This window comes from Grammomys surdaster, unplaced genomic scaffold (genome assembly GCF_004785775.1).
Source record: "Grammomys surdaster isolate TR1022 unplaced genomic scaffold, NIH_TR_1.0 125877, whole genome shotgun sequence".
NCBI lineage: Eukaryota > Metazoa > Chordata > Mammalia > Rodentia > Muridae > Grammomys > Grammomys surdaster.
In genome coordinates this window covers 293,807-321,178 of record NW_021620702.1, presented here as the reverse complement: position 1 = coordinate 321,178, position 27,372 = coordinate 293,807, and the positions used below count along the sequence as shown (strand labels likewise).

Sequence of the window (27,372 nt, the reverse complement as noted above, 5' to 3'; positions counted from 1 at the left end):
TCCTTAATTCAAATCTAGCACTAAAAACAAACATCAAGCAGACAGATATATAAAGAAGCTTATAAGATTAGGTATTATTATTATATCTTCATTGTTGTTGTTGAGGATCAAACCTAGGGCTCCACACATTCCACCTCTGAACTCTGCTGACACCCAGGAGAGGTATTATTCATCTTGTTGATAGACTGAAGCCCACACCATTAAGCAAGTCAGCCAGTATTGACATAGAGGAATCCGGATGGTCTATGCTGCTGAGTGCCAGTCTGTCCTGGTGTTCCATGTCACCACATGGCAGGGCTGACTACGGATACTTCTCATTGCTCTGGCTGTTATCTGTGCCTAGCATGCAGACCTGACCCTCCTGTCTTCTAGCCTTAGGCTCCCACCCCCCACAGTGTCCTTTTCAAGTCAGCTCTGTCCTGTGGAGCTCTTCCACCTGATCTCTGACGGGCTGGACACTTACATTGAGGTGGGTGACTCCCCGGTCGATCTGTCTCCGGTGACGGTTGGAGGTGGTAGGAGGGGCAGCAGGTGGCAGGCTCCTGTAGGAGATCGTGCCCGTGTGCCAATTAGTCCAGTAGACACGGCCGGCCTTGACATGGACATCCATGGCGTCTATGCGGACACTCTCGTCACCCTGGAAGGTCTGCTCGTAGGCGGAGTGGGGGTGCCCCGGGAACAAACTGCGGATCTCATTGTCATCGGCGATGTATAGCACCTGGTACTCCGAGCCTGCCAGAGTGAGGGACTATCTATCAGATGTGCTTGAAAGGTAGAGGTGGGAACCCAGGGCCTGAGTTCCAGCCCTGGGACTCATATGGCGAAGGACTGGAATAGGTGACTTCCAGTCAAGACCCTGCCATGCTACAGTAGCCTCCAAACTCAGCAGACCGTTTGTTTTCGACAGAAGGGGATGTTTCCGGTGTTGGTGGAGTGAATGGCAGCTCTGAGGGTTCTAACCTGTACCCCAAGCTGATCCAGAATGACCAGATCCTTCAGAAATCGGTCCTTGAGTTACCCGTTTCCTGATAGTTCCAGGAATTCTGTCTTGTGGTCTCTGGGTAGCATCGACATGTAGGTCTACATACTGTCTGATAAATGCTGAGAGGGTACAGAGATGTGGGGGTATGTGCATGGCATGAGAAATGTATGTATACACGGAGTGTGCATATACATGCACGCATATGGCGTGTACACTGTGTGAGCACGGATATATGAAAGGTGCAATGCCGTGTCAGAGGATGAGGGGACACTCTGGTAGGCGCATGTGACCACGAATCTGGCTGTACTCTCAACCTGCCCGGGGGTGGGGGTGTGGGGATGTGTGTTGTGGAGGGGGAGAGAACACTGTGTGCCACATGGGAGTGTTGCTCTCACAGAACTTCTGAAAGCCAGCCGGTGCCTTCTACCTTCCCTATGCTTTGCTCTACTCGGGATGGCGTCCTGGTGCACCTTGAGTCTGAGCAATGAAATGCTCCATTCCAGGCCAGCTCCATTTTATAGCTCGTGTGGCCTGGTCCCGCCCCACCCCGCCCACCCTTCCGGCCCCGCCCACGACTCCTGTCCTTCTGGACTCTAGCACCTTCAGCTTTGCAGGTGTTGTGTGTCTTCATGAAGTTGCGTGCGCAGCTGCAGAGGTGGCCTCCCTTGGTGTTGTTGCAGAGCTGAGAACAGGTGCCGAAGCGCAGGCACTCGTTGATGTCTGGGGGTTACACTGGGGGTCATGGGGGAGTCTAGGAGCTGGGGTTCCTGCCCCATCTCCCATCCGGCTTTCCTACCCTGGCATCCGGGCTGGCCCGGCACAGTATGGAAACCCGAGCGGCAGGCACAGTAGGCAGCTTTCTCGGTGCGCACACAACGTGCTTCGTCCCCACACATGCTGGCATTGGTGGCACAGCTGGTCAGCTTGGGGTCTGTGGGGGACAGAGGGTGGATTCCTTCCCCTGAGCCCCGCCCCCTGGTTTTCTCCTGAGCCCCGCCCCCTGATGCCCACCCACCCTCTGCTCTCAGGCCTGGTCCTACCGATGCTGCAATCTTCTTCATCAGAGCCGTCGCCGCAGTCATCGAACATATTACAGCGTAGCGAGGATGACAGACAGCGCTGGTTCCGGCAAAGGAACTCCTTCTTGTCTTTGCAGTGGGGGTTTTGGGCTGTGGGGGGCTCTGGGGAGGGGAGAGGCTTCAGGCTCTGGGTACTGAGCACACTATCCCAATATCCAGAGACCACTCCCCCAGATTTAGAGCCTCGTCTTCAGCAATGTATACTCCCCTCAGCCCCAGCTCATTGCCCTCAGCTCACCACAGTCCTCCTCGTCCGACCCATCTCCACAGTTGTCAGTGCCGTCACATTGACGTCCAATCCACAGGCAGACACGGTCGTTCTTGCAGCGGAAGGGCCGGTTGGGAGGGCAGATGAACCGGGCTATAGAAGCCAGGAGACAGAGCCATGATCAGTCTTTGGGGCAAGTGGCTGGGGAGAGCTGGCCACTGGGGAGTATGGAAGCCTTGCTGTGGGTGACCCCCTAACCCTGCTTTGTCCCACCCTAAATCAGTCAATCAATCAATCAAACTATTTAATGTATGTGAGTACACTGTAGCGGTCTTTAGACACACCAGAAGAGGGCACTAGATCCTATTACAAATGGTTACAATTCACCATGCGGTTGCTGGGAATTGAACTTAGGGCCCTCTGGACAAGCAACCAGTGTTCTTAACCTCCGAGCCATCTCTCCAGTCCCCCATCCTACATCTTTACCGCATTCCTCGGGGTTCTCATCTGAGTTGTCCCCACAGTCGTCCTCTCCATCACACTTCCAGGCCAGCGGCTTACACAAGGTGTTGTTACATTGAAATTCATCCAAGGGGCAGGTCCTCACTGGGTGCAGGGGGAACAGAGGGGTAAGAATGAATGTAGCTGTGGCTGCAAGATGCTGTCCCTCACTCGCTCTGTGGGCGGGACTGAGGCCCAGGGGTCAGCACAGAAGCTGTTGCCGAATCAAACTCAGGCATCTTCATTTTCTGCTCAGTGGAGAGAGGCAGTGTGTTTCTTCTGGTATTTAGGGGGGAGGAGAGGCTACTTGGGGCAGGGGTGTACAGGGGTTTAGGATGCTCTCCTTGAGTAGGTGAGGTGGGACACCTGAGTCTAGTGTAGTCTGAGGCAGGCTCAGATGTGCGGCAGTTTGGAGACTTAGCTTTGGTTGTTACCATCAGCACATAGGGCAGAACCAGAAGGCTGCCTTGCAAGTGAGATCCCTGCTTCTCTTCTGATAGGTGTTGCACTGGCCCCTCCTGTGGCTGAGCCCAGGCATGTCTGGCTATAGCAGCCCCTGCCTCACCACCTGCCCCAGGGAAGGAAGATGAGCAGGAACTGGCCTCTTAACACAGGCAACTGGGTGAGCAGTGGGTAGCGCAAGAGTGGACCTGGACTACAGGCTTCTGCTGGATATCTGCCTAGCAAGCTCCCTTAGCAAGGTTAGAGCACCCTGAGGTTAGAACTGTTACATTGTATTGTATCACTTTGTATTGTTCACTGTGTATTGTATCGCTATGTATTGTGTTGCTAAATACTGGTCCTGATTGCTCCAGGGAGGAGGAGATTCTCACACAGACCCAAGTGAGGCTACTGTAACCTTGCCTCCCAAGTTATCCCTGATTGGTGAATAAAGATGCCTACAACCTATAGCTGGGCAAAAGAGAGATAGGTGGGATTTTGGTTCCCAGGCTGGGGGGTCTAAGGCAGGAACCTCGAGGAGAGGGAGAAGATGCCATGTGGTAGGTGAGTGATGAAAACATGGCCATGAGGGCTGGCCAATTGGAGCTGAGAACTGTCCAGATGGAACATGGCAAGTTATAACTCAGGGTTATTGATGGGGAAGCAGATTCTAATAGCTTAGAGGGTAGACATCTGCCTAGCTCTGGTGCATTAAAGGCTTATTATAATATAAAAGTCCTGTGTCTTTTATCTGGGAACTGAATGATTAAAGGCAGGGTAGAAACCGCCAGTGAGATTTAAAAAATTAGTACAACAGGTTAAACCTGCATAAAAATGTACCCAGTTGTCTACTGCTATATCCAACACTAGGTCCGTGCCTGGCTTGCAGTATCTGCTTAATTGAGAGTTTGTCGCAGGACCAACAAATGATGGAATTAAAAGGTGGCGGGGTGGGGCGTTGGCGCCAGGATGAAGGGACTCACTCACCCCCAGTGCCACAGGCTTCTTCATCACTGCTATCCATACAGTCAGCATCCGCGTCGCAGCGCCACCGCAGGGGGATGCAGTGACCACTCTTGCACTGGAACTGGTCCATATCACAGCGGGGGGTGCAGTCTTTCTGTGGGCACGGGGACCAGCAGCCCAATCAGGCCCTTGGGTTCCTGCCCTAACTCTACCCAGACCACCCCTTTCCTTGCGTTCCTCTCACCTCGTCCGAGCCGTCGGCACAGTCGTGATCGCCGTCACACTTCCAGCGCCCAGCGATGCAGCGGCCGTTGGCACAGGAAAACTCACTCTCAGAGCAGGGCCGAGGCGCTGAGGAGAGACAGGCCCCAGCAGGGTGGGCACAGGGCATCTCCAGGCCTTAGAAATACTAACTCCCAAGCTCAAGGCTCATCCCTATGTCCTTCCGTGAAGAGACCACAGCTGACTCACGGTGTAATGATTGAGACACGCAACCAATCGCGGGCAGCTAACTGGCTGTCCTCAAGAGACTGGCTGGGCCGAGAGGGTACTCACATTTATCCCATTAGGTACAGACACATGGGAGAGGGCACTGGTCCCTGGTCCTGTCCTTAGGACAGACCATATAGGGGAGGGAGGGAAAGACAAGACCACGGAGACAAGCGCCAGGTCTGGGGGAGGGGCCAGTTAAGGACGGTGGGCAGAGAAGCACGCACAGGGATGGGCGGGGCTCCAGGCAGAGGCGGAGCTGGCAGGAACAGGGGTACACCAGAGACACCTACCTCTGCAACCCCAAGAGGACAGTGTGAAAATGGAGAGAAACATGAGATGAGATGAAATGTCACAAGCTCAAATACAGGACATAGAGTGGGGTGGAGCGCAGCTGAGGGGTACCTGACCCCCTTGCCCTGGGAGGCCACCCCCTGCACGGGGGGGAGGGGTAGGAAGGGCGTGGTGCTGAGGAGGGAGATGCCAAGGCCTGGGAAAGGAAATGATGGGTGGGGTAAGGCGTAGGACATACTGCAGCTCTCCTCGTCCGAGTTATCTCCGCAGTCGTTGTCATAGTCACACTGCCAGCGGCCTGGGACACAGCGGTTGTTTTTGCAGCGGAACTGGTATGGCTCACAGGTGCGCTCATCTGGGGGAAGGCAAGATATGGAGGCAGATATTGGGGCCGTCAGGTGTGGAGCGGGCAGCGGATGTTAGTTAGGGTCTAGGGTGGGCAGGTGAGGCCAGCGGCAGAGAGAAGGTGGTCACTGCTGTCTGAAGGAGCTCGCTCCAGGGCTCAGGCACTGACACACTCTCTCTCTCTCTCTCTCTTTTTTTTTTTTTTTTTTGGTTTTTCAAGACAGGATTTCTCTGTGTAGTCCTGGCTGTCCTGGAACTCACTCTGTAGACCAGGCTGGTCTTGAACTCAGAAATCCGCCTGCCTCTGCCTCCCAAGTGCTGGGATTAAAGGCATGCGCCACTACTGCCCGGCTTAAGTACTGACACTCTTGCTGCGTGGTATCTACATGAGGTTCTGTGTAGGGAAGGCAGCTGATTGGTGGGGGTGGGGCAGGTGATCAGGGCCCCACCCCCACCATAGGCTGGAGATTCTGCACAACTCTCTTCTGAAGGGCAGTGAGGGAGAAGAGTAGGATTCAGAGGTGGTGGGCACTACAGGGAAAACTTTCTCGTGCCAGCTCTATGGCTGTCCACAAGAGCCCCGCACTGGGACATGCCGAGACCCCGCCCATCCTCTCAAAATGGCCGGGCTTACCACACTCTTCCTTGGGCTCATCTGAGCCGTCCCCACAGTCATCTTCTCCGTCACACTTCCAGCGAGCGGGGATGCAGCGACCCGAGTCCTTGCAGCGGAACTCATCCACTCCGCAGGTCATCTGGGCTGCAAGGCACCGGCACGGGTGAGGAGGAGACCCCACCAGGGAAATACTGGCCGAGGGAAGATGGCCCAGGGGCGATGGGCAACTCACTGCAGTTGGCGGGCTCGTCGCTGCCATCCACACAGTCATTGTCCCTGTCACAGACCCAGACACGGGGGATGCAGCGCTTGGTGATGGAGCACTGGAACTGGTTGGGGGCGCAGGTCACCTCAGCTGCGAGATGGAAGAGAGAATGAGGACCCTACCTTTTATCTCCTCGCAGGTTTAGTCACTACGTTCTCCTCCCGAGAGCCTGGCTCTGGTCTCGGTCAGGAGGAAGGAATGGGTTATCCCCAGCCTGGATCTGCAGACTGTCCATACCGAGCACAGTGGTTTTTTTTTGTGTTGTTGTTGTTTTTTGTTTTTTGTTTTTTAACGAGCAAACCAGGAAACAGCCAGTGTGACTTATGTCCCTGGCTAACAGAGCTAGAGCTAACTCAGAGCCTCTACGGGGAAGCAGTGGGCAACAACAGTGTGTGCCAGCTTCCCCCGCCCACTTCCCCAAACCCGGCACGTACGGCAATCCCGTTCATCCTCGCCGTCTCCGCAGTTGTCCTGCCCGTTGCAACGGAAGATGCCAGGAATACAGCGGTTAGTGTTGGTGCACTTGAACTGACTGGGCAAGCAGACGTGGATGTCTGGGGGAAGGAAAAGGAGAGGAGAGAACTCAGGGCGGGCAGGGGCCTCCATGTCCCTTGTAGGGGACGAGTAGGCTGCCTTCCCAAGCCCAGAAATGTAGGCTAGAGAGGAAGCTGCTTCAGGCTGGCACGTCCTCTCTCTCTCTGAACCCCGAAGTGCTGGGGAAGGAATGGCTGGTATCCAGGCAGCTCCTTACCGCAATTGGCCTCATCACTATTGTCTTGGCAGTCATTGTCCCCATCACAGATGAAGGCAGGGTTGGTGCAGATGCCGGTGGAGCACTGGAACTGGCCTGGGCGGCACTTGAACTCGGCTGTCGAGAAGGGAGGCTCAGTGTCAAGAGTAGGAGATGGGTCAGCAAGCCGGCCCAGCGAGCATTGCCACCACCTAAGCCCGATCACCCAGTGATACTCAGAACCCAGTGTGGAAAGAGAGAGCTGACTTCTGGGAGTTGTTCTCTGACCGTCACATGTTTCCACATGGCGTGTGTTTTGCCTGCACTGTCACACACTGCACACATACAGGTGCACAGGCACATACAGGCACACACATGCAGGCGCAGACATAGGCACACACACATGCAGGTACACATACATGTGCACACACACACGGGCACACACACAGATACATACACAGATACACACACAGAGGCACACACACATGTGCACATACATGTAGGCACACACACAAATAGGCACCCACACAAAGGCACCCACACACAGAGACACATATGCACACACACATACATACACATAGACATGAAAGTACACACACATGCATGTGGGTACACATACATGTGCACGTGCACACACACACACACACACACACACACACACACACTAAAAAAGAAAGAGCAAGGAGCAAGTAGGCCACTGAGGTCTCCATCCCTGGGGGCTGTGAGGATACTCACGACAGTCTGGAGGCTCGTCCGAGTGGTCCCCACAGTCGTCCTCTGTGTCACACTTCCACCAGAAGGGGATGCACTTGTCATTCTTGCACACAAACTAGAGGACAGGTGGGCAAGAGGGGTTGGAGAGGGTACGGGAAACTCAGAAGGCTTTCTTTCACAGGACGGAAATGTTTCAGAGAAATAGTGGGAGGTGTTAGGGTTTGTGAGGTGGCAGAGCTGGACAGAAAGTGGGGCTATGATGGATCTAGAAAATATAGATGAGGGGGTGTCTGTATGGGGAGAGCACAGGAAGGCGAGGGCTCGTGGCCCTGGTGAGATCAGCACTAGAGGCGACAGTGTACAAGGATTGCCGTGAAGACACAAGAGGTGGGCAGGAAGTGTGCGTGTGTCGGCATGCCAGAGGTGCAAGCATTAGTGGGAACCGGGAAACAAGAATGCGGGGTCAGGGGACTGGGGTGCTGCAGCACGGGGGATCTTGAGAGGGACTTCACCTGGCTTGCTGTGCAGTTGGACACGCAGGTACGGCCGTCGCCACCCAAATAGAAGTTGGTGGGGCAGGCGCACTTGTGACCGCCCCCAGGGGACAGCAGGCACAGGTTACTGCAGCCACCGTTGTTGACTTTGCAGGGGTGATTAGGCACTGCCAGAGGAAAGAGGTTGAAGGGTCATGGCTGCCCACTGGCCTCTCTGATTCTTGTGAGGGTGGGTCCTGCTGGGAATGGCCTTCTAAAGGATGTCTGACCTCCTCCATGATACACAGGTGTATGTCTGACACATGGCGGGGATGCTTAGTCAGTGCTGGGGAGGGGAGGAGCAGAAACTCCCACTGAGGCTGTGTGTCCTGACCCTTGCCGAGAACAGGCCTTTCATGTCTGGACCACTCTTGCCCCTTCATCCCCCTCCCGAGCCTGCTCTCTTACCATCTGGCTGTCGCAGGGCGTGGAAGACATGTAGGTCCATGGGCCGGTGCAGGGTACTAATAAGAAGTGTTTTGTTGGCACCCGTGGTCTTGTGGGCCCGGTTGATGGACTTTGTTTCCCAGTCTGTCCAGTAGACGTAGTCTTCAAATAGGGTCAGCGCAAAGATGTGTGGGATGTCTTGGCTCAGCACTGTGGGATAGAATGCAGGGGAGACACAGCAGTGGTTGGCACCGAGTACAGACTGGGTTCCGGGCCTACTTGACCTCCTTAAATCCCGTTGCAACCCTGAGATGGGAGTGAATCCCGGGGCCAGATGCTTCTATGGCTTCCTAAGGTTGTACAGCGGTAGCCTGTCCAATAGCCACACTGCTGCTCTGAAGTAGGATATAGCTTCTCCTAGGAAGCATGACACATGGGTGTTCTTCAGGTTGTCCTCATGTGCCCACCCCCTCAGGCCATTATCCTAAGCTGTACAGGGGATAGCCCTTCTTCCTCTAAGGAGCTAAATTTTGGCCTGGTGTCTGAGCCAGTCCCAGAGAAACACCAGAGTATTGAAACCCCAAGACCCCTGGTTTGTGGTTTCTCTACACTATGCCTTCTTGCCCTCCCCCAAACCCCTTAACTCCCCTCTCCCCCCAAGGCCTGTTGGCCTTGGGCAGCCTCTCTAGTATACGGACCAACATGGCGGTTGGAGCCATCCAGGCTGGCAAATTCGATGTAGTCCTCACGGGCGTCAGCCCAGTAGATGCGCTCAGTGACGTAGTCCACAGTCAGGCCATTGGGCCATGTGATCTTAGTGTCTACAATGATGCTGCGGCCAGATCCATCCATACCGATCCGACCGATCAGTGAGTGGTCACCCCAGTCTGTCCAGTATAGGTACCTAGCAGGTGGGGAGCAGTGAATCCTAAGAGTCTAGAGACTGTTCCCACCAGGAGCCTGCAGGGTGACCAAGCTTGGGTGTTTCCCCTGACCCGTCTGTCCACTTACCCGTTCTGTACATCCACCACCAGAGCCCTGGGCTCACGGAGGCCAGAGCTGACCAGCACTGTCCGATAGGCCCCGTTGAGCTTGGACACCTCAATGGTATCTCTGCCCTTGTCACACCAGTACAGGTTGCCACCCACCCAGTCCACAGCCAGCCCATCTGGGTTGCTAAGGCCCGTCCGGTGCAGAACCTGTAGGGAACACAGGGAAGGAGGAGCTGGTGGCACCCTCGGTCTCTGGAGCATGGCTTCTCCATTCTTCTGACAGTAAGTGGCTATCACCAGGAGCTCCAAGCTGGGGGTCTCTGGGGCTACAGACACACACCTAGTGCACACAGAACTCAGAACGCAGTGAGGGAAGGTGGGAGGAGTCTCCTGCGCTTGCACACTTCGAGTTAAGAAGAGGAAGAAGCTGAAGTGAACAGAACATTTCTGGGGCTCAGGGAGAAGGGTTTCTGGGGCTCAGGGAGGAGGGTTTCTGGGGCTCAGGGAGGAGGGTTTCTGGGGCTCAGGGAGGAGGGTTTCTGGGGCTCAGGGAGGAGGGTTTCTGGGGCTCAGGGAGGAGGGTTCCTGGGGCTCAGGGAGGAGGGTTTCTGGGGCTCAGGGAGGAGGGTTCCTGGGGCTCAGGGAGGAGAGTTTCTGGGGCTCAGGGAGGAGGGTTTCTGGGGCTCAGGAAGGAGGGTGAAGCAGTGTTGACAGATGTGAGGGAAGGGGAGCCGATCTTACAGCAAAGGACTATGGGGAGGGACGTGAGGCTCAGCCTCAGGGCCCTGGTGTGACTGTCAAGACAGGAGGCGGCCCTCTGTTGTTACCTGCACGTTGCTGCCATTCAGGTGCATCCTTCGGATCATGCTGCCCTGGGTGGTCACGTCCGTCCAGTAGATCATCTGCTCTCGGTAGTCAAAGTCCAAGGCGACTGCATTGTTCAGGCCCTGGGTTTGGGATGGGGACAGGGAAGTCAGCTGCCACAGGGACACATATGTCTGGGGAAGGATGTCTGGAGACAGGATGTGACTGGAGGCAGGGGGAGTAGGAGATAACCATGGGCCACGGGCAGTCAACAACGGGTGTGAGAAAGGCTTGTTTTTGGCACCTGCTTAAGCAGTGTGTAGTTGGAGCCGTCCAGGTTGAGCTTGCGCAGGTAGTACCGGTTGGCAAAGATGAGAAATGGCTCCTCATCTGTAGGGGGAGGGTCCTGGCTCAGCTCTGGTATCCCAGGCTATATCTCCAGCAGCTCTGGTTTCCCCCAGGCTATCTCCAGCTACATTGTATCAAGCCCTCTTCCCACCTGCCCAAACCCACAGCTGCCTGAAATACATCTCACCCTCCAAGTACCCGTCTCACCTGTCACGGCTTTGCAGCTGTGGGGGTCACCGCCACGGGGCGCGTAGCCCTCCACACACAGACACTTGTAACTGCCGTGGGTGTTGATGCAGAGCTGGCTGCAGGGGAAGGTGGTGCTGCACTCATCCACGTCGGCACAGGTCCTGCCATCGTCCTTTAGCCGGAAGCCGGGGCGACAGCGGCACTGTGGGGGATAAAGGGATGAGCTGAGGACAGGGGGCTGGAGTCTGTGTTTCCCCTTTCTGAAAACCAGCAACTAGAGCCCCGCCAGAGGGCACAGGGAGGCACACAGACGGCAATCCGTGCACCCTGTCCCCGGAGCTTTCCTTATGTGGCTGTCCTTCTGCCTTGTTGGCGTCCCTCTCCTAATGTCCCTCACTTCCCAGTCCCTTGGTGTAGCTTTAGCGCTGGCTAAGGCTTTTTATCATCTATGTTCACTTCCTTGGGGATTTAAATAGCCTCTCCAAGGTGATCATTTTTCCTCCAGGCCGGGCCTTTAGCTTGAGCAGAGCAACATATCTGCTTGACAACCCACTCTCTAGGCTTTATCTCACCCGTGAACACACCCCCGCTGGTGCTAACGGAGGCTCTAACCGAAGAGGGACTTCTGTCTGCCCCGCTACCATCCTCGGAGCCTAGTATACCACCCCGGCAGAGTGGGTTCTCAGTAAGATTCTCAAGAGGAATCAAGGGGAGGAGCTCCGGATGGTCGCCCCTCCCACCCCCATCCTGAGGGTCCTGCGGTGTGAGTGGTAGCATTGGGAGGAATGGGAAGAGTCTGGATCCACATGTACCTTAAAGCCTATCTTGAGGTCCTCGCAGTCCTGACTGCAGCCACTGAGCTTGCGGCTGAGACACTCGTTGACGTGGCACCTGCGCTCGTCTGAACCGTCCCCGCAGTCGTCCTGGCCATTGCAGAGCAACGCCTCAGCCACGCAGCGCCCGCTGCTGCACAGGAACTGTGATGAGGCATTGCATTTGTGCTCTGTGGAGGGTGGCGGGAACAGGTCAGTGGGGTCACAGGAGAGGAGGAGGAGGAAGGGGCAAGGCGCCACCTAGAGGCTGATGGGGAGGATGGCGGGAACAGTTGGTGGGGGTCACAAGAGAGGTAGAGGAAGGGCAGGGCGCCACCTAGAGGCCGACCTGGGCTGGTGCAGTGTGGATTCTTGGGAGCCTCATCGCTGTGGTCGTGGCAGTCATTCTCCCCATCACACTCCCACTGGCGGGAGCTCAGACAACGCCCATTGGCACAGCGGAATTCGTTGGGGCCGCAGGTTGGGTACTCTGTGGTGGGGAGAAGGGATGATGAGGCTAGGCCCGCCCCCCGGCAAGGCTAGGCAGGGCCACTCCTCCAGTCACAGGACTCACCACACTCGGGGGATTCATCAGAGCCATCGGCACAGTCGCGGTCATGGTCGCACACGAAATGCTTGGGAATACACAGGCGGTTCTGGCACATGAACTCCCGGTCGTCACAGGTGCTGTTGTACACTGGGGACGGAGGTAGAGTCCCTCGTCAGGCCCGCCCTGCTTCAGCCCTGCCCTGCTAGCTGTGGATGGTACCCCCCTCACCCCCCATCCTGAGGTTCCTGCCACGTGAGTGGCAGCATTGGGCGGAATGGGAGGAGTCTGGATCCATGCTCTGCTCTCACAAACACATGGCTCCCACTCAAGTTCTTCCTCCCCCTTGACCTCCTTTGCCAGCATTTGCAAAGCAAGGCCATGATGCTTGCTGCCCACTCCGTTTCTCACGGACTCTCCCACTCACGGCAGCCGGCAGAGACGCTCTCATCCGCGCCGTCAGCACAGTCCTTGTCGCCATCACAGAGCCAGCGCTCGGGGACACACACGTGGGTGCCGGGGCAGGAGAAGGAGGAGGGGCCGCACGTCTTGCCTTCTGTACGAGGGGCAGGAAGACACAGACTCAGGAGGGGACAGGGCAGAGCGGGAAGCCGTGATAACGTGGCCCACTGGGATGTGTGTTTTCCTTGGTAAGACACACGGCTCTCCTTGAAGCACCGACCACCCTGAACCAGATTGAAGCTACTCCTCACCACAGTGAGCCGCCTCGTCAGAGCCGTCCCCACAGTCGTCGCTGCCGTCACAGAGCCACTGCTTGGAGATACACCGGTGGTTCTGACACTCGAACTGGGCCTCTGAGCAGAACTTGTCTGGAATAGACGGGGTCGTAATGAAAAGACAAGGAAAGGCAGGGCAGGTGCCTGCGGCATCCCCTCTTTTGAGAGAGGCTCATCACAAACTGAAGAAGTGACCCCACGGACACTCACTGCAGTGGGTCTCGTCCTCGCCGTTCTCACAGTCGTCCTCCTTGTCACACGTCCAGCTCATGGGGATGCAGCGCCCGCTGGGGCAGGCAAAGTAATTGAGGGGGCATCTGGGGCGTTTCACACCTGGGGGTAGAAGGGAGATGTGAGGACACCGCCAGCCCAGGGTCTCCCGTCCTCCCAGCGAGCTTCTGCTAGCCGACCTGGACAGTCGCGCTCGTCGCTGTAGTCTCCACAGTCGTTGGCGCCGTCGCACACCCAGCTGGGGGCATAGCAGAGGGATGTCCGCTCGCACGGCTGGAAGAGGACGCCTTTCACACCCAAGCGGAAGTAGCTGCTGCAGTCAGTGGCGCCTAGTGGAGGGAGTGTGGGTCAGTGGGGTCACAGGAGAGGAGGAAGGGCAGGGCGCCACCTAGGGGCCGATGAGGAGAGGGTGGAATAGAAGGGGTGGTGAGGGAGGGGTCACACCAAGCTCCCTCTAAGACACACTCTGGGAGCAGCTGCTGGCCCCATGGCGCCCTTACAGTTTCAGATTTGGTGCCTGCTGCCCACTGACTCACTACCTCCAGGGTGGGAGATAAAGCAAAGCCAGAGAGGAGAGAGACTACTATTCCCTGCCAGGCAGGCTGAGAGGAAATAAGGCAGAACAGCCTGAGGCAGGAGGGACAGGGGACAGAAATAGACTAAGGAAAGCAGACATGAGCAGTCTGTCAGTCATGGGCCAGTTGTCAATCATGGGCCAGCTATCAATCATGGGCCGGCTGTCAATCATTCATCAGCTGTCAGTCATGGGCCAGCTGTCAGTCATGGGCTGGCTGTCAATAATTCATCAGCTGTCAATCATTCATCAGCTGTCAGTCATGGGCAGGCTGTCACTCACTGCAATTCATCTCATCCGAGGCATCTTCACAATCCACAAACTGGTTGCAGCGACTGGAGTTCCCGATGCAGGACCCATCCCGGCAGCGGAACTCACCCACGGCACAGGCGGTCTCTAGAACAGAGGCCACCAGTACCATCAGGCCAGGGTTCCCCTGCAGGGCCACAAAGGCCAAGGACAGAGCTCTTGCCTGTCCTCAAGAGTGCCTGGGACAAATGCTCAGCCAGAGTGAGGACGGGGTAGAGACTGAGACTAAAAACCAGGGGTAAAGCAGGGATGAGGCAGGAGGCTGGGGTGAGGCAGAAGGCTGGGGTGAGGCAGAAGTGAGGCAGGAGGTGGAGGAAAGGCAGGGGTGAGGCAGGAGGCTGGGGTGAGGCAGGGGTGAGATAGAAGGCTGAGGTGAGGCAGGGGTGAGGCAGGAGGCTGAGGTGAGGCAGGAGGCTGAGGTGAGGCAGGAGGCTGAGGTGAGGCAGGGGTGAGGCAGGAGGCTGAGGCGAGGCAGGGGTGAGGCAGGAGGCTTGGGTGCAGCAAGCTACTCACTGTTGCAAGGAATCTCATCTGAGCCGTCCCCACAGTCGTCCACCCCATTGCACCACAGCATGTTGGATACACAGCGGCCGTTGTTGCACTGGCGGAACGTCTTCTTGCAGCGGCGTGAGTCTGTGAGGATGGAGTGTGCGTGACCACAGCAGGAATAGGAAGGGGCTCCCCTATCCCCCCACCCCATAATTGTTTAGTTCCCTCCTAGGGTCCCAGCTCTTTATGAACTCAGGCTGTGGAGCTGGGTCACATGGTGCAGGGGCCTGGGGGAGGAGGAGCAGGGGCTGGAGGGGCCTCTTACTGCAGTAGGAGGGCTTCTCATCAGACTTGTCCTTGCAGTGGGAGACGCCATCACAGGTGAGGCTGAAGCTGATGCACTCCCCGTTGGCACACTCAAACTCATCTTGTGCCCGACAGGAGGAGTTCACAGCTGGGGAGGGAGAAGGTTTCATGAGTTGCAGCCCAGCCTGAGGACAGCCTTGTAGCCTGGGGTGGAGTCTGGAAGAAGGGTCTCTTGTACTGATACCCCACAGCAGTCCCTGTCCCAGCTCCAACTTGCTTCCTTACCCCGGCAGGTGAAGTCGTCCTGGAGGATCCGGCCCCCTCGGCAGGAACAGTTGACATGCCCTTGGTGGGTGAGCAGACACAGATCCTGACAGCCTCCATTGTTGATACGGCAGGGGGAAAGTTCACCTGAGCAGAGACAGGGGGGTTGGGGGATGACTGCAAGATGAAGAGTGTTCCCTGGTCTGTGTACTCCCAAGATGTTCCCCTAACATTCCAGTGTTCTGCACAACCCCAGCTGCCACGAGGTTCACAGCACTGGGGAGGACCTTGCACGGGGTGCTGAGGCGGTGAGGCATGGGGGCACTGAGGGCTTTGAGACGATTCTTGGGGGAGATTCTAGGTTGAGAGGTTTTGACAGATATGTGTACCGGTGGTCGAGAGTGTGCACAAGGAGCAGGCAGGGGGCTTGGGGAAGCCTTGGATCTGTTAGTGAAACACACACACACACACACACACACACACACACACACACACACACGAGAGGGCCAGGTGTAGGTATGTATGTCTCTGTACAGGCTGGGAGAGGGGAGGATAGGCTACACCCGGTATGTGGGTATGAAGTGAGGTTTAGGTGACTCTGGGTAGATGGAATTATTAGGTTGAGCGATAGGATCTCCCAGGATGGGGACAAGCCTAGAGCCATGAGGAGTAGGAATGTGTGTGTGTGTGTTTGTGTGTATGTGTGTGTGTGTGTGTGTGCCTGTGCGCGAATGCAGTTTGCATGAGATGGACCCATGTATATCAAGTCCATGTGTGTACACAGATATCTTGAAGGAGCTGGGTTTGAGGAATGTTAGGGCTTTTGGAGTTTCTGGGGGCCAAAGGTCTGTAAAGGTGTTTATCTGTACAGAAGTCCTGGGAGAGACAAGACTGTCATGTACACATGTGTGTGCAGGCACAGGAGAGACAAGACTGTCATGTACACGTGTGTGTGCAGGCACAGAGATCAGGAGAGCAGGCAGGTGGCAGGCCCACTCACAGCTGTTGGTGTCGTTGGCCACAGCGATGATGCCCATGGGCTGCTGGGGGATGTCCACTCGTAGCAGCTTCATGTCGCTGCCCACGTACTTGTTGGCCCGCTGCACGGCCCGCCGCACCCAGTCAGTCCAGAAGATGTGCTCTCCGTACACTGCCAACCCGAAGGGGTGGACGGGCTCTGACTTCAGGATCACCTGTTGAGACAGGAGCATTGGTGTCTCCATGTTCAAGCCCCTCATCAGTTGTAACACCGCAGTGAGGGCGGGCAAGGAGGACGTGGGTTGTCACAGGATGTCTGGGAAGGATTTGGGTGCATCTTGCCTTCTCCCACGTCACAGTGATGCCAGAACCACTCAGGGCAAAGGCTACCCACAGTTAAGAATTCGGCTGGGACCTCTCACAGCGTCCTGGGTCTCCCCGTCTGGTGCTCTAACTTGGTTTCCCCCACGTCCCCACGCACCCACCCCACACACTCACATAGCGGTGGGAGCCATCGTACTCGCAGCGCTCAATCTTGTCCAAGGTGGCGTCCGAGAAGTACAGCTTCTCTGCCCGGTGGTCGATGGCCAACCCGTTGGGCGTGCGGATGTCCTTCTCAATGAGGGTCAGGACGTTGGCTCCGGATAGGGCTGCCCGCATGATGCTCGGGTGAAGCTCGTTCCAATTGGTCCAGAACATCAGGCTGATGGGAAACAGGCAAAGGGGTCAGGAGCGGGACTCTTAGGTAAGAGTCGGCCGTGGAGGACACAGGCCAACCTCGGAGTCAACTAGAACCCAGGATGAGCACAACCTGAGAGGCAGGAAAGTCAACATAGCCTTGGTGCCTGAGAATAGCCCAGCCAGGGCGCTTAGTTACTGCACTACATGGCTAGGTCTGATTCACCTTGTGTGCCCACAGGCATGCACCGCAGTATGGGACAGAACCATCTGCGTTTGCTGAGATCGGAGGCTGTGTAGCCAAGGGAGTCAACTCCCAGCCCCCAGTCCTAGCTCCACCACCCTCCAGCAAAGTAGGCTGGGGAAAAAAAAAGTAGTAGGTTGCCTGCTTTAGGCAATTTGCCTGACCACTCTGCCTTAGTTTTCTCTTATCGCTGCAGAGGGTTGTAAAAATTAAGTAGTGTGTATTCATCTCAACGAGAGTTTTCCATGAGTTTATTGCTAATTCTTTCTCTGAACCGAAGCTGGCTCTTTAACCAACTATCCAGGAAACCCTTGCTAAGTATTGACTATTTCCTTGGGCATACATGGATTGTACCCTCAAAAAAATCGTTTTCGTGGGCTGGAGAGATAGCTCTTCCAAAGGTCCCGAGTTCAATTCCCAGCAATCATATGGTGTCTCATAGTCATCTATAATGAGATCTGGTGCCCTCTTCTGGCCCGCAGGCACACATGCAGGCAGAACATTGTATTCATAATAAATAAATCAATCTTAAAAAAAAAAGTTTTCTCCACAATGTAAGGACTTGTGAACTTAAGGCCTAGCCATGTCCTGCTGTTTGTGGGGTGGTGGTAAGGGCCTGGGCAGGTTGTGGGGTGGTGGTGGGCGTCATGTATAGCACAACAGCGGCAGGGTCGCCCTCAGACAGGTTGATTCATTCACTTGACCCTGGGGTGGTGAACCCTTTATGTATACCTTCCTTTGAGATGTGCCGAAGAAAATAGAAACAGTTTCAGAATAGACCTGGTCACTGGAGCCTCAGCCCCTCCCTTCTCTGACCTAACTGATAAACTTGTAACTTGTCTGCTGACGTTTCTCTCTCTTCTCTCTCCAGGATCTCCAGCCTGGGCTGGCCTTGATGTTCTTTACCTTCTGATCCTCCTGCCTCCATCTTCCAAGTGGTAGGATCACAGGAACGTGCTACCATACACATGCCGGGCAAACAGTCTTCCACCTGAGCTACATTCCAGTGCTCCTCCAGCTCAGCCACAGGATAATGCTTGCCTCCCTCTTAGAGGCCCTATAGGACCCATTCCTCAGGGACAGGGCCAGTCTGTTGTTGTTTGTGTGAGTTTCCTATAGCTCTGACTGTCTTGGAACTGGCTCTGTAAGCCAGGCTAGCCTCCAACTCAGAGATCTGCTTGCTCTGTCTCCCAAATGCATCACCATACCCAGCTAGGGAAGAGGACTCAATGGATGGAGGTGGCAACCCATTCGGTCTGTCCTGGTGGCAGCAGCTGTATGCTTTCTTTCTCTCTCTTCCTCTCTCCATTCCTTAGATAGGGCCTGATATATTCCAAGTGACCTTTCAACTAGTTACGTAGCTGAATGACCTCAACCCCCACTGTTTCTACATTCCCAGTGCTGAGATTATAGGCATGGACCACCTCATCCGGCCAGAGCATTGTTTCTTGTGCAGTCTGGCTTTACAGTGACTTCCACAATCTCAAGTGCAGTCCAGCCCAGTCTCATAGCGGAGCACTGAATTGGCTTACATGGGATGCACCTTGGGTTAAGAGTTTGGCAAAGCCACTTTGGGGATGGTGTGATGGGGGAGGGGAGGCTTCTCTGGGGTAGGTGGTCAGCAGCTACCTGTCCAACTATCTGCTTTCCAAGGCCACTAGTGCTCCAGTGGGCATCGGGAAGATTATGGCTGTCTGAGCTGCTATCCCGACACACTAGCTTCTTCCAGGACCCCCTCCCCCCAAGACAATCTCACACCCCTCCTCCAGTGCTCTCCAGTTACCCTCAGCCTGCCCTGAGCTGCCTCCCTGAGGATATGCTCCCAGACTTCCACAGGGCAGGTCTTTGGCAGTCACGAAATCCTCCATCCTCAGTATGTCTTGCTGACCAGTTCATTCTCTGTGTACTTGGGTTTTTCAGAAGCCACTGGCTCTGGGCTCTAGAGAGAGCTCTTTCCTGGGCTCAGCCAGGAGGATCTTGGTTGAAAACGAGGATGCTTCTTTTAGAATAGCAGAAAAATAGCACGACAGCCCCTCCCCGGAGGCTCTAGGTCCAGGAAGGACAGGCCCTGGGACCAGCCCAGGCAGGTGAGGTCACCAAGGCTGTGGAGTTGCTTCTGGGTTTGTTTGTTCCTTAGTTTCCTAGTAAAGATGTTTGAAAACATTCTGATTCCAGCTGAACTGGGGAGGGCAGGTTGCTCAGACATGAGCCAGGACTGCTATGCAGAGAGGGCATGGCTCACTAGTAACCTGCACATCGAAATGAAGAAAGACAGGGTAGGCAGGAGATAGGCGGACCAGCCTTCCTGTCTGCTCAGGCCGGCCATGCCCAGTGAGGTGGACAGTCCTGTTGCTGTCCTGCTGTGACCTCTTCTCGCTTTTCCCACTTTGGGGTCTTGAGCCCACAACTGCCTTTGCAATGTCCCTTGGTCACTGCCTCGTCATGTACTAAGACCTCTGCTCAGCAAGGGGTTTGCACAGGCCCTCCCCAGAGCCTCCATATGCTCAGGGTCACCAAACCATCATTGAAGCTTTGAGTCCCAGAGTCGCACAGACTTATTCTGTGTGATGAATGCCAGTCACAAAGCCAGAAGCATCTCCCACAGCCCTCAGCCTCCCCTTCGGTTCTGACACTTGTATTAAGCAGAGCTCAGAGAGGTGATGCATGTCCCAGAGGGTGTAGAGCAAGAAATGGCGGACCTCGCCTTTCCCATTCCTGCTCCCCTCTGCCGTGGCTCCCCTCTGCCGTGGCTCCCACCCCGTGGGCCCAGCAGCTTACTTTTGGCATTCATCCAGCACAAATGCCCTTGGGTGGTCGTCTCCAGACATGGTGATGACGGTCTCCCTCTCAAAGGCCCCTGGGCGAGTCTGGTCCACGGTGTGTCGGGTGATGGTGGATGTCGTGTAGCTTGTCCAGTACAGCGTGTCCCAGCCACGGTGATAGGCCAGGCCTTCCACAGAGCCCACATCTGTGAAGAGACAGGAACACCTGTGGGTTGAGAAGGGCCAAAGAGTGGAAGCGGAGGGCCGGCCGGGTAGGTGCTAAGGGGATGACTGGCTCCAATGGGAATTGTGAGAACTGGGAGTTCCTCAGAGGGCTCTTTGGTCTGACTTGCCAGGGCCCCAGATCCTCTCATAGAGCCTTGTCCCACCACCTGCGCCGTGACCTGTGGCACCTTCCTTCCTCTTCCCTTGCTCCTCCCCCCACCCCGAGCCTATGTGTGGTCACACTCCTCAGGAGTGAGTTCTGTCTATTCATGTGTGGGGAGAGATTCCGGTTAACTGAATTTCACCGGGTTGTGGGGGAGAGATTCCGGTTAACTGAATTCCACTGGGGCCAGACTGGACAGCTTCCTGCTTGCAGAGGCCTTGAGCTGGAATGTTAGAGGTAAGGACAAGCTACAGCCCAGGCTAGGAGACAGAGCTGAATAGTGCTGCAAGCAACAGCCAGGGGTGGCTCTGCGGCTCCCCAGGGTGTGTCTTTGTGGCTGCCAGGAGGCTGAGTCCACTGTAGGACAGACAGCTTGGAGGGCGGTGCTGGCTCACAGTCTCTCCTGATGGAGCTGAGACTGAGTATCCAGTGTAGCTGCTGGGGACAGACCCAAAGTCCTGTACATGCCAAGCACGTACTCCATCAGAGAGCTCCACCAGCCCTGGACGCTCCGTTTTTAGATACAGATAGGACATTGAGGAGAAAATGTACCAGGAGCCAGAAGGACAGAAGGACAGGTCTGTTCTTTCCTATGCTGTACCTAGTCAGCACCTGGCTAGTCTGAATGGACCTGCTGGATGAAGAGAGGAACAAAGGAGAAGGGGAATGGACCTCGGGTAGCACAGTGCACGCCTAGCATGCACAAAGCCCCGAGTTCAAGTCCTACCATCACAGAAAAAAAAAGGTATGGTTGGTCGTGCACACCTATAACCCCAGATGACCCCGGCATTGTACAGGGCAAGGTTCAGGCAGGAAGATCAGAAGTTCAAATCAAGGTTATGTATGGCTACAAAGAACGATTTTTAAATGGGGGAAGGGAGGGTGGGAAGAAGAAGAAATGGAAAACCCGATGCGATAAAAGGCAGCGCTGAGCACTGAGGCTATCTCTCTTTATGGTGACAGCTCCATGGCTTTCTCTCTGGCAGAGCCACTGGCTGCCAGGCTCAGCGTTCATGTGCACGCCTCTGAGACCCTGACTCCTGAGGTCAGGGTAAGAAGCTCACTGGAGCTGCTCACTCCCATGCGGGGAATTGCCCCTGAGTCTATGGCTGCTGCCTGTGCTTGTTCTTGGGGCAGAAGGAAACCAAGGAAGGTTTCGGCCTCCTTGAAGGATTGGGCCTCCTTCTGGTTCCACATAAAGAAAAATGTGCAGGATACCACAACAGCAGTGGATCACCTGTAGGATGGTGGTTCTCAACCTTCCTGATGCTGCAACTCTCTAACACAGTTAGTTCCTCGTGCTGTGGTGACCCTAACCATAAATTTTTCCATTACTACTTCATAACTGTAATTTTGCTGCTACTGCTGCTGTTAAGAATTGTATTGTAGCCAGGCAGTGGTGGCACACTCCTTTGATCCCAGCACTTGGGAGGCAGAAGCAGGCGGATTTCTGAGTTCAAGGCCAGCCTGGTCTACAGAGTGAGTTCCAGGACAGCCAAAGCTACACAGAGAAACCCTGTCTTGAAAAACAAAATCCAAATCAAAAACAAAAAAACTGTAAATATCTGGCATGCAGGATATCTGATATGGGGCCCACAGGTTGAGAACTCTGCCTTGGGACCACACAACATGTGGGTTTGGTTGGTGCCTGTGTGTCCACACTGACCCCCCACCCCCACCCCAATACTTATTGGGAGGACTTGGGCTTGGCTCACTTTCCACGATGGTGGTCCTGCCCGAGCCATCGTCATTGATCTGCTGGATGTTCCCAAAGTGGATGTCACTGAAAAAGATCCGGTTAGGGGTGCCTGGGGAGGTGCCTGCTCGGTAGTCAAAGGCCAGGGCGATGACATTTTTCATGTGTTCAGGGTCTTCGAAGGGCTGCACTGGTGCGTTGAGGTTACGCTCATCCGACAGGTGGATGCTCTTGAGGATGGTTCGCTCCGAGTAGAGCAGGTAGCCAGCGTACTCTCGGCAAGAGGCCCCATCTTCTGCAAGCATCCCATGGGCACAGGCACAAGCTCGCTGTCCACCACCCCGATACAAGCAGAGTTGCTGGCACCCACCGTTGGCTACTGCACACACATTGGTACCTGGGGACAGAGCATCAGAAGGTAGTATGGTGTAAACCATAAAGAAAGGCTCTTTGGTGCCTCTCTGTCCTCGGATCAGTTGGAAATTTCAGCTGAGTCCTGCTCAGCCATGGCATCCAATATCTAGATCTATCCTGCTCCTCAGTCCTACCACCCTGCCCCCAGCTCTTTTGAGTCACTGGAAAGTGCCCTGGAGGCTCTGACTTCCCACCCAGTCCCTCTTCCTCCAAGGATCAGCTGTTCTTGTTCACCTTTCTGCCCTGGCCCAGAGCCCAGCCTTACCCTTCTGCCTGTCCCTGTTGAAGACCTTGATGTCTTTAAGCTGCACACCAATGCCCGTTCTCAGAGGCACCGAGTCTGTGGCATTGTCTTTGCATCCGCGCTTGATGGAGCCATTGGCATGAGTTCTGGAGAACAGAAAGTCGTGAGTAGATTGCCACCAAGAAGCCAGAGAGAAGAAACCCATGGGAGAAGCAGGACCTAGCCCTCACCTGTCACTCCAGTAGATGAAATCCTCAAACACAGACACCGAGAACATGTCCATGTTGTTGCTGGACAGGACTACCTCGCGGTTCTCACCCGTCTCCAGATCGATGCGTTCAATCTTGTCCATCCGGGCATCACACCAGTAGAGCTTGCCGCCCTGTGAGCAGAAGTACCCAGCTCACCTTGGACTCTAACTCCTGCATCCCAGGCAGTAGGGATCTGGTTTATGTGTAACCACACTTACTGTGTGGATCTGAGTAGTAACACACCCTCACTCCATACTTTTTAATTTATTTATTATTATTGCCATCATTTGCAGCACTGGAGTCTAAACCCAGGACTAACCATGTTAGGCAAATACCATGTCAGTGCCTTATCTATGTATCTATGTATCTATGTATCTATGTATCTATGTATCTATGTATCACCTATTTATCATCTGTCAATCTATCATCTATGTATCTATCATCTATCTATATAACTATGTATCTATCCATCTATCATGTATCTATCTATGATCTATGTAACTATGTATCGATCTATCATCTATATAACTATGTATCTAACATCTACCTATCATGTATCTATCATCTATGTATCTATCATCTATCTATCTATGTTCTATGTAACTATGTAGCTACGTATCTGGACCACCCTCCATCCTCCTAGAGCAGATTACTATTCTAGGTGATAAATGGGTTAGAAGACCCCACCACCTCCCTAGTCCACGTCTAACCCTGATTGGTTAACCACAGGGAAACTGATAGAAAAAGGTACAGAGGTTGGGTCGTCTCTTCCATCAGCTCCAGGGTGTGTCCATACCTGATAGTCTACTGAGATGCCATTGGGCCAGCTGATGCTGACGTTAACCAGCACCACTCTCTCTGTGCCATCAAGGCGAGACCGCTCAATACGTGGGTAATGACCCCACTCAGTCCAGAACAAGTACCTGTGGGTAGGGATGGAAGTGGAGGTGAGAGCCCATCTCATGCACAAGTTGGGCCTTGTCAGAATATACTGTTGTGGTCAAGAGATCTAAGCCAGCTTGCCTGGCTTCTTACCCCTTCTCTGGGTGGACAGTGATGGCCCGAGGCTTGTCTAGACCCTGGGAAATGACCACATAACGGAAAGAGCCATTGAGCCGGGCAACCTCGATGACATCAAAGCCCTGGTCTGTCCAGTAGATGTTGCCTGAGGAGGGAGTCGGTGGGGTTCAGGGAGATTGATAGAGAGCCTTATATTTGGTTCACTTCCATCCAAGTTTTCCCTGTAGCTCCCACTGGCTCCTACCCATACCTTCACACTCCTCATGTCCCCATGGCCTGTGCTTTTCCCCCAAAGTCTATTTTCCTTCTACCATTCACCTGCGATCCAGTCTACTGCGATGCCCTCCACACGGCCAATGCCATTGGTCACCACATCCTCTCGCCATGTCTGGTCACGCTTGGCCCTGCTGATGGTGCTCAGGCCCATATCCACCCAATAAATAGTATCATTTTCTGGAAGCAGAGGGGCAGATATGAGAATGCCCCTCAATGCAGAGGCACGGCAAGGCAAGGGGGGGTCAAACCATGTGGGGGGTCAGGATAGCACTGAGTGGGGGCTGGAGGTGCCGGGTGCTTTCTTGGAAGTGGGAGGTAGCAGGAAGGGGTGAGGCAGCTGCTATAGACAGTACAGGCAGCCCTTCTAGGACTTGAAGGTGTCACCTCCAGAAGCTACTGGGGCATGTTGACTAATCCCCAGGCTAATAGCTCACCAGCATGGAAGTCGATTCCAACAGCCAGTGAAGTTCCCGACACTGGGACCAGGGCATCCGACTTGTCATTGGGATCCAGTGGGATCCCCCGAATTCCCTCATGTACGGAGTACAGGAGAAAAGAACCCACACCTGCAATACAAGGACACTTCAGACATGAGCCTGGCTGACGACGCTAGGTTCCTGTCACCCTCAAACTGATTTTCTCGGCTTCCCCTTTGTCCGTTTCTTCTACCCATCTCCCAGACCTCTAAACACTCACACCATGTTTGAGACCTGGAGCTTGGACAGGAGATGGCACCTGCCTGTGTAGGGTCTCTGAGGGCCCCAGCTCTGGGGGACCACCTGCAGAACCACTACTCACCACTAGATGGCAGAAAGAGATTTACATTTATTTCTCAGCACCCTGCCCTCTTAATTCAACCCCTTCCTTCCAAGACCCTCAGGGGAGGTCATAGCAGACAACCAGAGCAGCAAAACTCCAAAATCTAGATTCCCAGTTTGGCACTTGGTCTGACCTTAAGTTTCTCACTGTCTTGCCTCTGCTCTATTCCGAATCCTTTCCCAACACAAAGTTCCCAGCATCTTGCTTGTCGCTGGGTCAGTCTTATTCCCAGTTTTCCTGTTTCCGAGAGGGTACTGCTATCTATGTATCCCAGAATCCCCCCTGACTCCCATCCCTCTGATATAGTGTGTGCCTCAGTAAATCCCCCCATTAAGCCTTGGTTGCTTAAACTCTGTGAAAGAAGAAGAAGAGGAGGAGGAGGAGAAAAAGGAGGAGGAGGAAGAGGAGGAGGAGGAGGAAAAGGAGGAGAAAAAGGAGGAGGAGGAAGAGGAGGAGGAGGAAGAGGAGGAGGAGGAAGAGGAGGAGGAAAAGGAGGAGGAGGAAAAGGAGGAAGAGGAAAAGGAGGAGGAGGAAAAGGAGGAAGAGGAAAAGGAGGAGGAGGATAAGGAGGGGGAGGAGAAGGAGGGGGAAGAGGAGAAGAGGAGGAAGAGGAGGAGGAGGAGGAAGAGGAGAAGGAAGAGAAGGAGAAAAACACAGTCAAGTGCATTTGGGGAACCCCAGACACTAAAAGTCTCCCGAAATATGCTCAGTATACTCAGGGTTCTGAGGAGCTGACTAGCAAAAAAAAAACATGTTTCCATGTTGCTCGGCCCAGGGTTCCCTTCTGTAACACCTACCCACATCAAAGCAGGAGGTTTCTGGCAGAGTACTTTGGGGAAAAGTACTGTCCAAGGGCAAGCTTGTAAACCAGCAAGTTCTTGTGAAGTGTTTCTGAGTCTCACCCCTTTCCTGCAAGCCAGCTGAGTAGCCCAGCCTAGAGCCTGCCTCCTCACACGCATACACGTTCCTAATAGTCTCCTAACTGGTCTAACTGCCTTGGTTTCTCCCTCCCCCATTCTGTAAGCTTTCTGCCCCCAGGTTAATCTCCAAACACCACTTTCCAGGCACTCCTGGTTGAGAACCCACAGGACCCCACCCATGCTCACAGCCTTATCATAGTCTTCCCACGCTGTTCTCCACGGGGCTCAGGGGCCCCAGGACTTGACTGCTTAGCTATATTTCTTGCCTCGTATATAGCATGAATGTCTGTCTCCAATGCACGCACACGTAGCCGGGATTTAAGTCAGGGCTCAGGGCGTGCTAAGCACACTCTATTGTACCACCAACTCTGTCTTCCATGTACCAAGTATCAAATTCTACCCATGCTATAAACCCAGGGCACAGCACAGGGCTGCCACTTCTGCCAAGCTGACCTGCCTCGGTCTGCCAGTGTCTACCTCACCAAAACCTACTGCAGGTGCTGGGAAGTCACCACCACAATGTAGTCTGGCTTTTCACTATGCTGGTCCCATTTTCTGGCTTGAGCTTTTGTCCACAGGACCCAGTAAGTGGGACTGGATGAGCATCTAACCCACAAGATTCCAGGTAACGCATGATGAACACCGTCTTTCTCAAACACATGATGTAGCAACAGGGTAGAAGGGGTCAAGGTTAGGCAGGAAATGCCGGGAACTGACCCTCACAGGCCTGCTGCCCGCTCCGGAGGCTGTAACCTGCTGTACACATACAGGAGCGAGTTGTCTCTGACGTCGGCAGGCAGAGCTGGGAGCAGTCTCCGTTGTTGACACTGCATGGGTTGGTGCCCTCGTGCTCTGGGGGAGGACACGGGAATGGACAGAAAGGGTGAGACAGCCTTCGTGAGGGACAGGCTTGGGCTACTCAGAGAGGACAGTCACTGAATTCACCTTGGACCGGTTAGGGTCCCACCCAACTCAACTCTCAGGTCTTATGTCTTCTTAGAACCCCAGACCTTCTGGTCAGACTGAATGTACATTTCACATGAGTAGGGTAAGGTAAAAAAAAGTCCTTCGGGTGAAGAGCAGAGCTCAGCCCTCTCTCTATCCCCACACCCCACTGTCTTGGAGGCTGCTCCTGGTCACGGCTCTGCAGCCTCTCTGCCACCCCCGTCCCCGCTCTGCAGATCCTGTGCACACCACATCCCGCGCCCACTGCATACCTAGCTGGATGCTCTCGTCATACACCTTCATGTGCATAACCAACGTCGTGCTGTTCCGCAGCACCACGGACCCGGAGCCGTCGGCCTTGTTGCACGTGCCCATCTTCTCTGACACCTGGTCTGCCCACCACAGCTTGTCCCCTGGGGCAACAGGAGGGAATAAGACCCTCGGGAAGGCCCCCTCCTCAGCCCTCTTGCAGAAGACATTAAGCTTGTGGGGTGGAAAGTGGCTCAGGGGATACCCCTTCCCTCCCCCACCACTCAGCTGTGCCTGGCCTGCTCTGATTCCATCCCTCCTCCCACCCGAGCCCTC

General features: G+C 54.8%; 1 protein-coding gene across 1 annotated transcript in view; it reads right to left on the bottom strand.

The window, feature by feature from the left end:
- Lrp1 (LDL receptor related protein 1) overlaps nucleotides 1–27,372 on the bottom strand; it is an 81,376-nt gene that overhangs the window by 6,078 nt on the left and 47,926 nt on the right. Inside the window, exons 33-76 of the mRNA XM_028752113.1 lie at nucleotides 27,060–27,200; nucleotides 26,560–26,694; nucleotides 24,538–24,669; nucleotides 24,146–24,280; nucleotides 23,843–23,972; nucleotides 23,604–23,730; nucleotides 22,787–22,938; nucleotides 22,578–22,702; nucleotides 21,918–22,295; nucleotides 19,831–20,020; nucleotides 16,629–16,833; nucleotides 16,153–16,345; nucleotides 15,174–15,299; nucleotides 14,908–15,036; nucleotides 14,607–14,726; nucleotides 14,067–14,180; nucleotides 13,390–13,539; nucleotides 13,190–13,312; nucleotides 12,956–13,072; nucleotides 12,670–12,798; nucleotides 12,270–12,392; nucleotides 12,045–12,185; nucleotides 11,696–11,886; nucleotides 10,902–11,085; nucleotides 10,651–10,736; nucleotides 10,370–10,489; nucleotides 9,562–9,749; nucleotides 9,249–9,454; nucleotides 8,572–8,760; nucleotides 8,143–8,291; nucleotides 7,652–7,745; nucleotides 6,938–7,054; nucleotides 6,621–6,740; nucleotides 6,154–6,276; nucleotides 5,940–6,065; nucleotides 5,199–5,315; nucleotides 4,422–4,528; nucleotides 4,199–4,331; nucleotides 2,756–2,875; nucleotides 2,300–2,422; nucleotides 2,023–2,163; nucleotides 1,779–1,913; nucleotides 1,583–1,702; nucleotides 464–732 (exon numbers count right to left, since the gene is read on the bottom strand). Of these exons, the coding sequence (XP_028607946.1) occupies nucleotides 464–732; nucleotides 1,583–1,702; nucleotides 1,779–1,913; nucleotides 2,023–2,163; nucleotides 2,300–2,422; nucleotides 2,756–2,875; nucleotides 4,199–4,331; nucleotides 4,422–4,528; nucleotides 5,199–5,315; nucleotides 5,940–6,065; nucleotides 6,154–6,276; nucleotides 6,621–6,740; nucleotides 6,938–7,054; nucleotides 7,652–7,745; nucleotides 8,143–8,291; nucleotides 8,572–8,760; nucleotides 9,249–9,454; nucleotides 9,562–9,749; nucleotides 10,370–10,489; nucleotides 10,651–10,736; nucleotides 10,902–11,085; nucleotides 11,696–11,886; nucleotides 12,045–12,185; nucleotides 12,270–12,392; nucleotides 12,670–12,798; nucleotides 12,956–13,072; nucleotides 13,190–13,312; nucleotides 13,390–13,539; nucleotides 14,067–14,180; nucleotides 14,607–14,726; nucleotides 14,908–15,036; nucleotides 15,174–15,299; nucleotides 16,153–16,345; nucleotides 16,629–16,833; nucleotides 19,831–20,020; nucleotides 21,918–22,295; nucleotides 22,578–22,702; nucleotides 22,787–22,938; nucleotides 23,604–23,730; nucleotides 23,843–23,972; nucleotides 24,146–24,280; nucleotides 24,538–24,669; nucleotides 26,560–26,694; nucleotides 27,060–27,200 (6,473 nt within the window). The remainder of the gene's footprint in view (nucleotides 1–463; nucleotides 733–1,582; nucleotides 1,703–1,778; nucleotides 1,914–2,022; nucleotides 2,164–2,299; nucleotides 2,423–2,755; nucleotides 2,876–4,198; nucleotides 4,332–4,421; nucleotides 4,529–5,198; nucleotides 5,316–5,939; nucleotides 6,066–6,153; nucleotides 6,277–6,620; nucleotides 6,741–6,937; nucleotides 7,055–7,651; nucleotides 7,746–8,142; nucleotides 8,292–8,571; nucleotides 8,761–9,248; nucleotides 9,455–9,561; nucleotides 9,750–10,369; nucleotides 10,490–10,650; nucleotides 10,737–10,901; nucleotides 11,086–11,695; nucleotides 11,887–12,044; nucleotides 12,186–12,269; nucleotides 12,393–12,669; nucleotides 12,799–12,955; nucleotides 13,073–13,189; nucleotides 13,313–13,389; nucleotides 13,540–14,066; nucleotides 14,181–14,606; nucleotides 14,727–14,907; nucleotides 15,037–15,173; nucleotides 15,300–16,152; nucleotides 16,346–16,628; nucleotides 16,834–19,830; nucleotides 20,021–21,917; nucleotides 22,296–22,577; nucleotides 22,703–22,786; nucleotides 22,939–23,603; nucleotides 23,731–23,842; nucleotides 23,973–24,145; nucleotides 24,281–24,537; nucleotides 24,670–26,559; nucleotides 26,695–27,059; nucleotides 27,201–27,372) is intronic.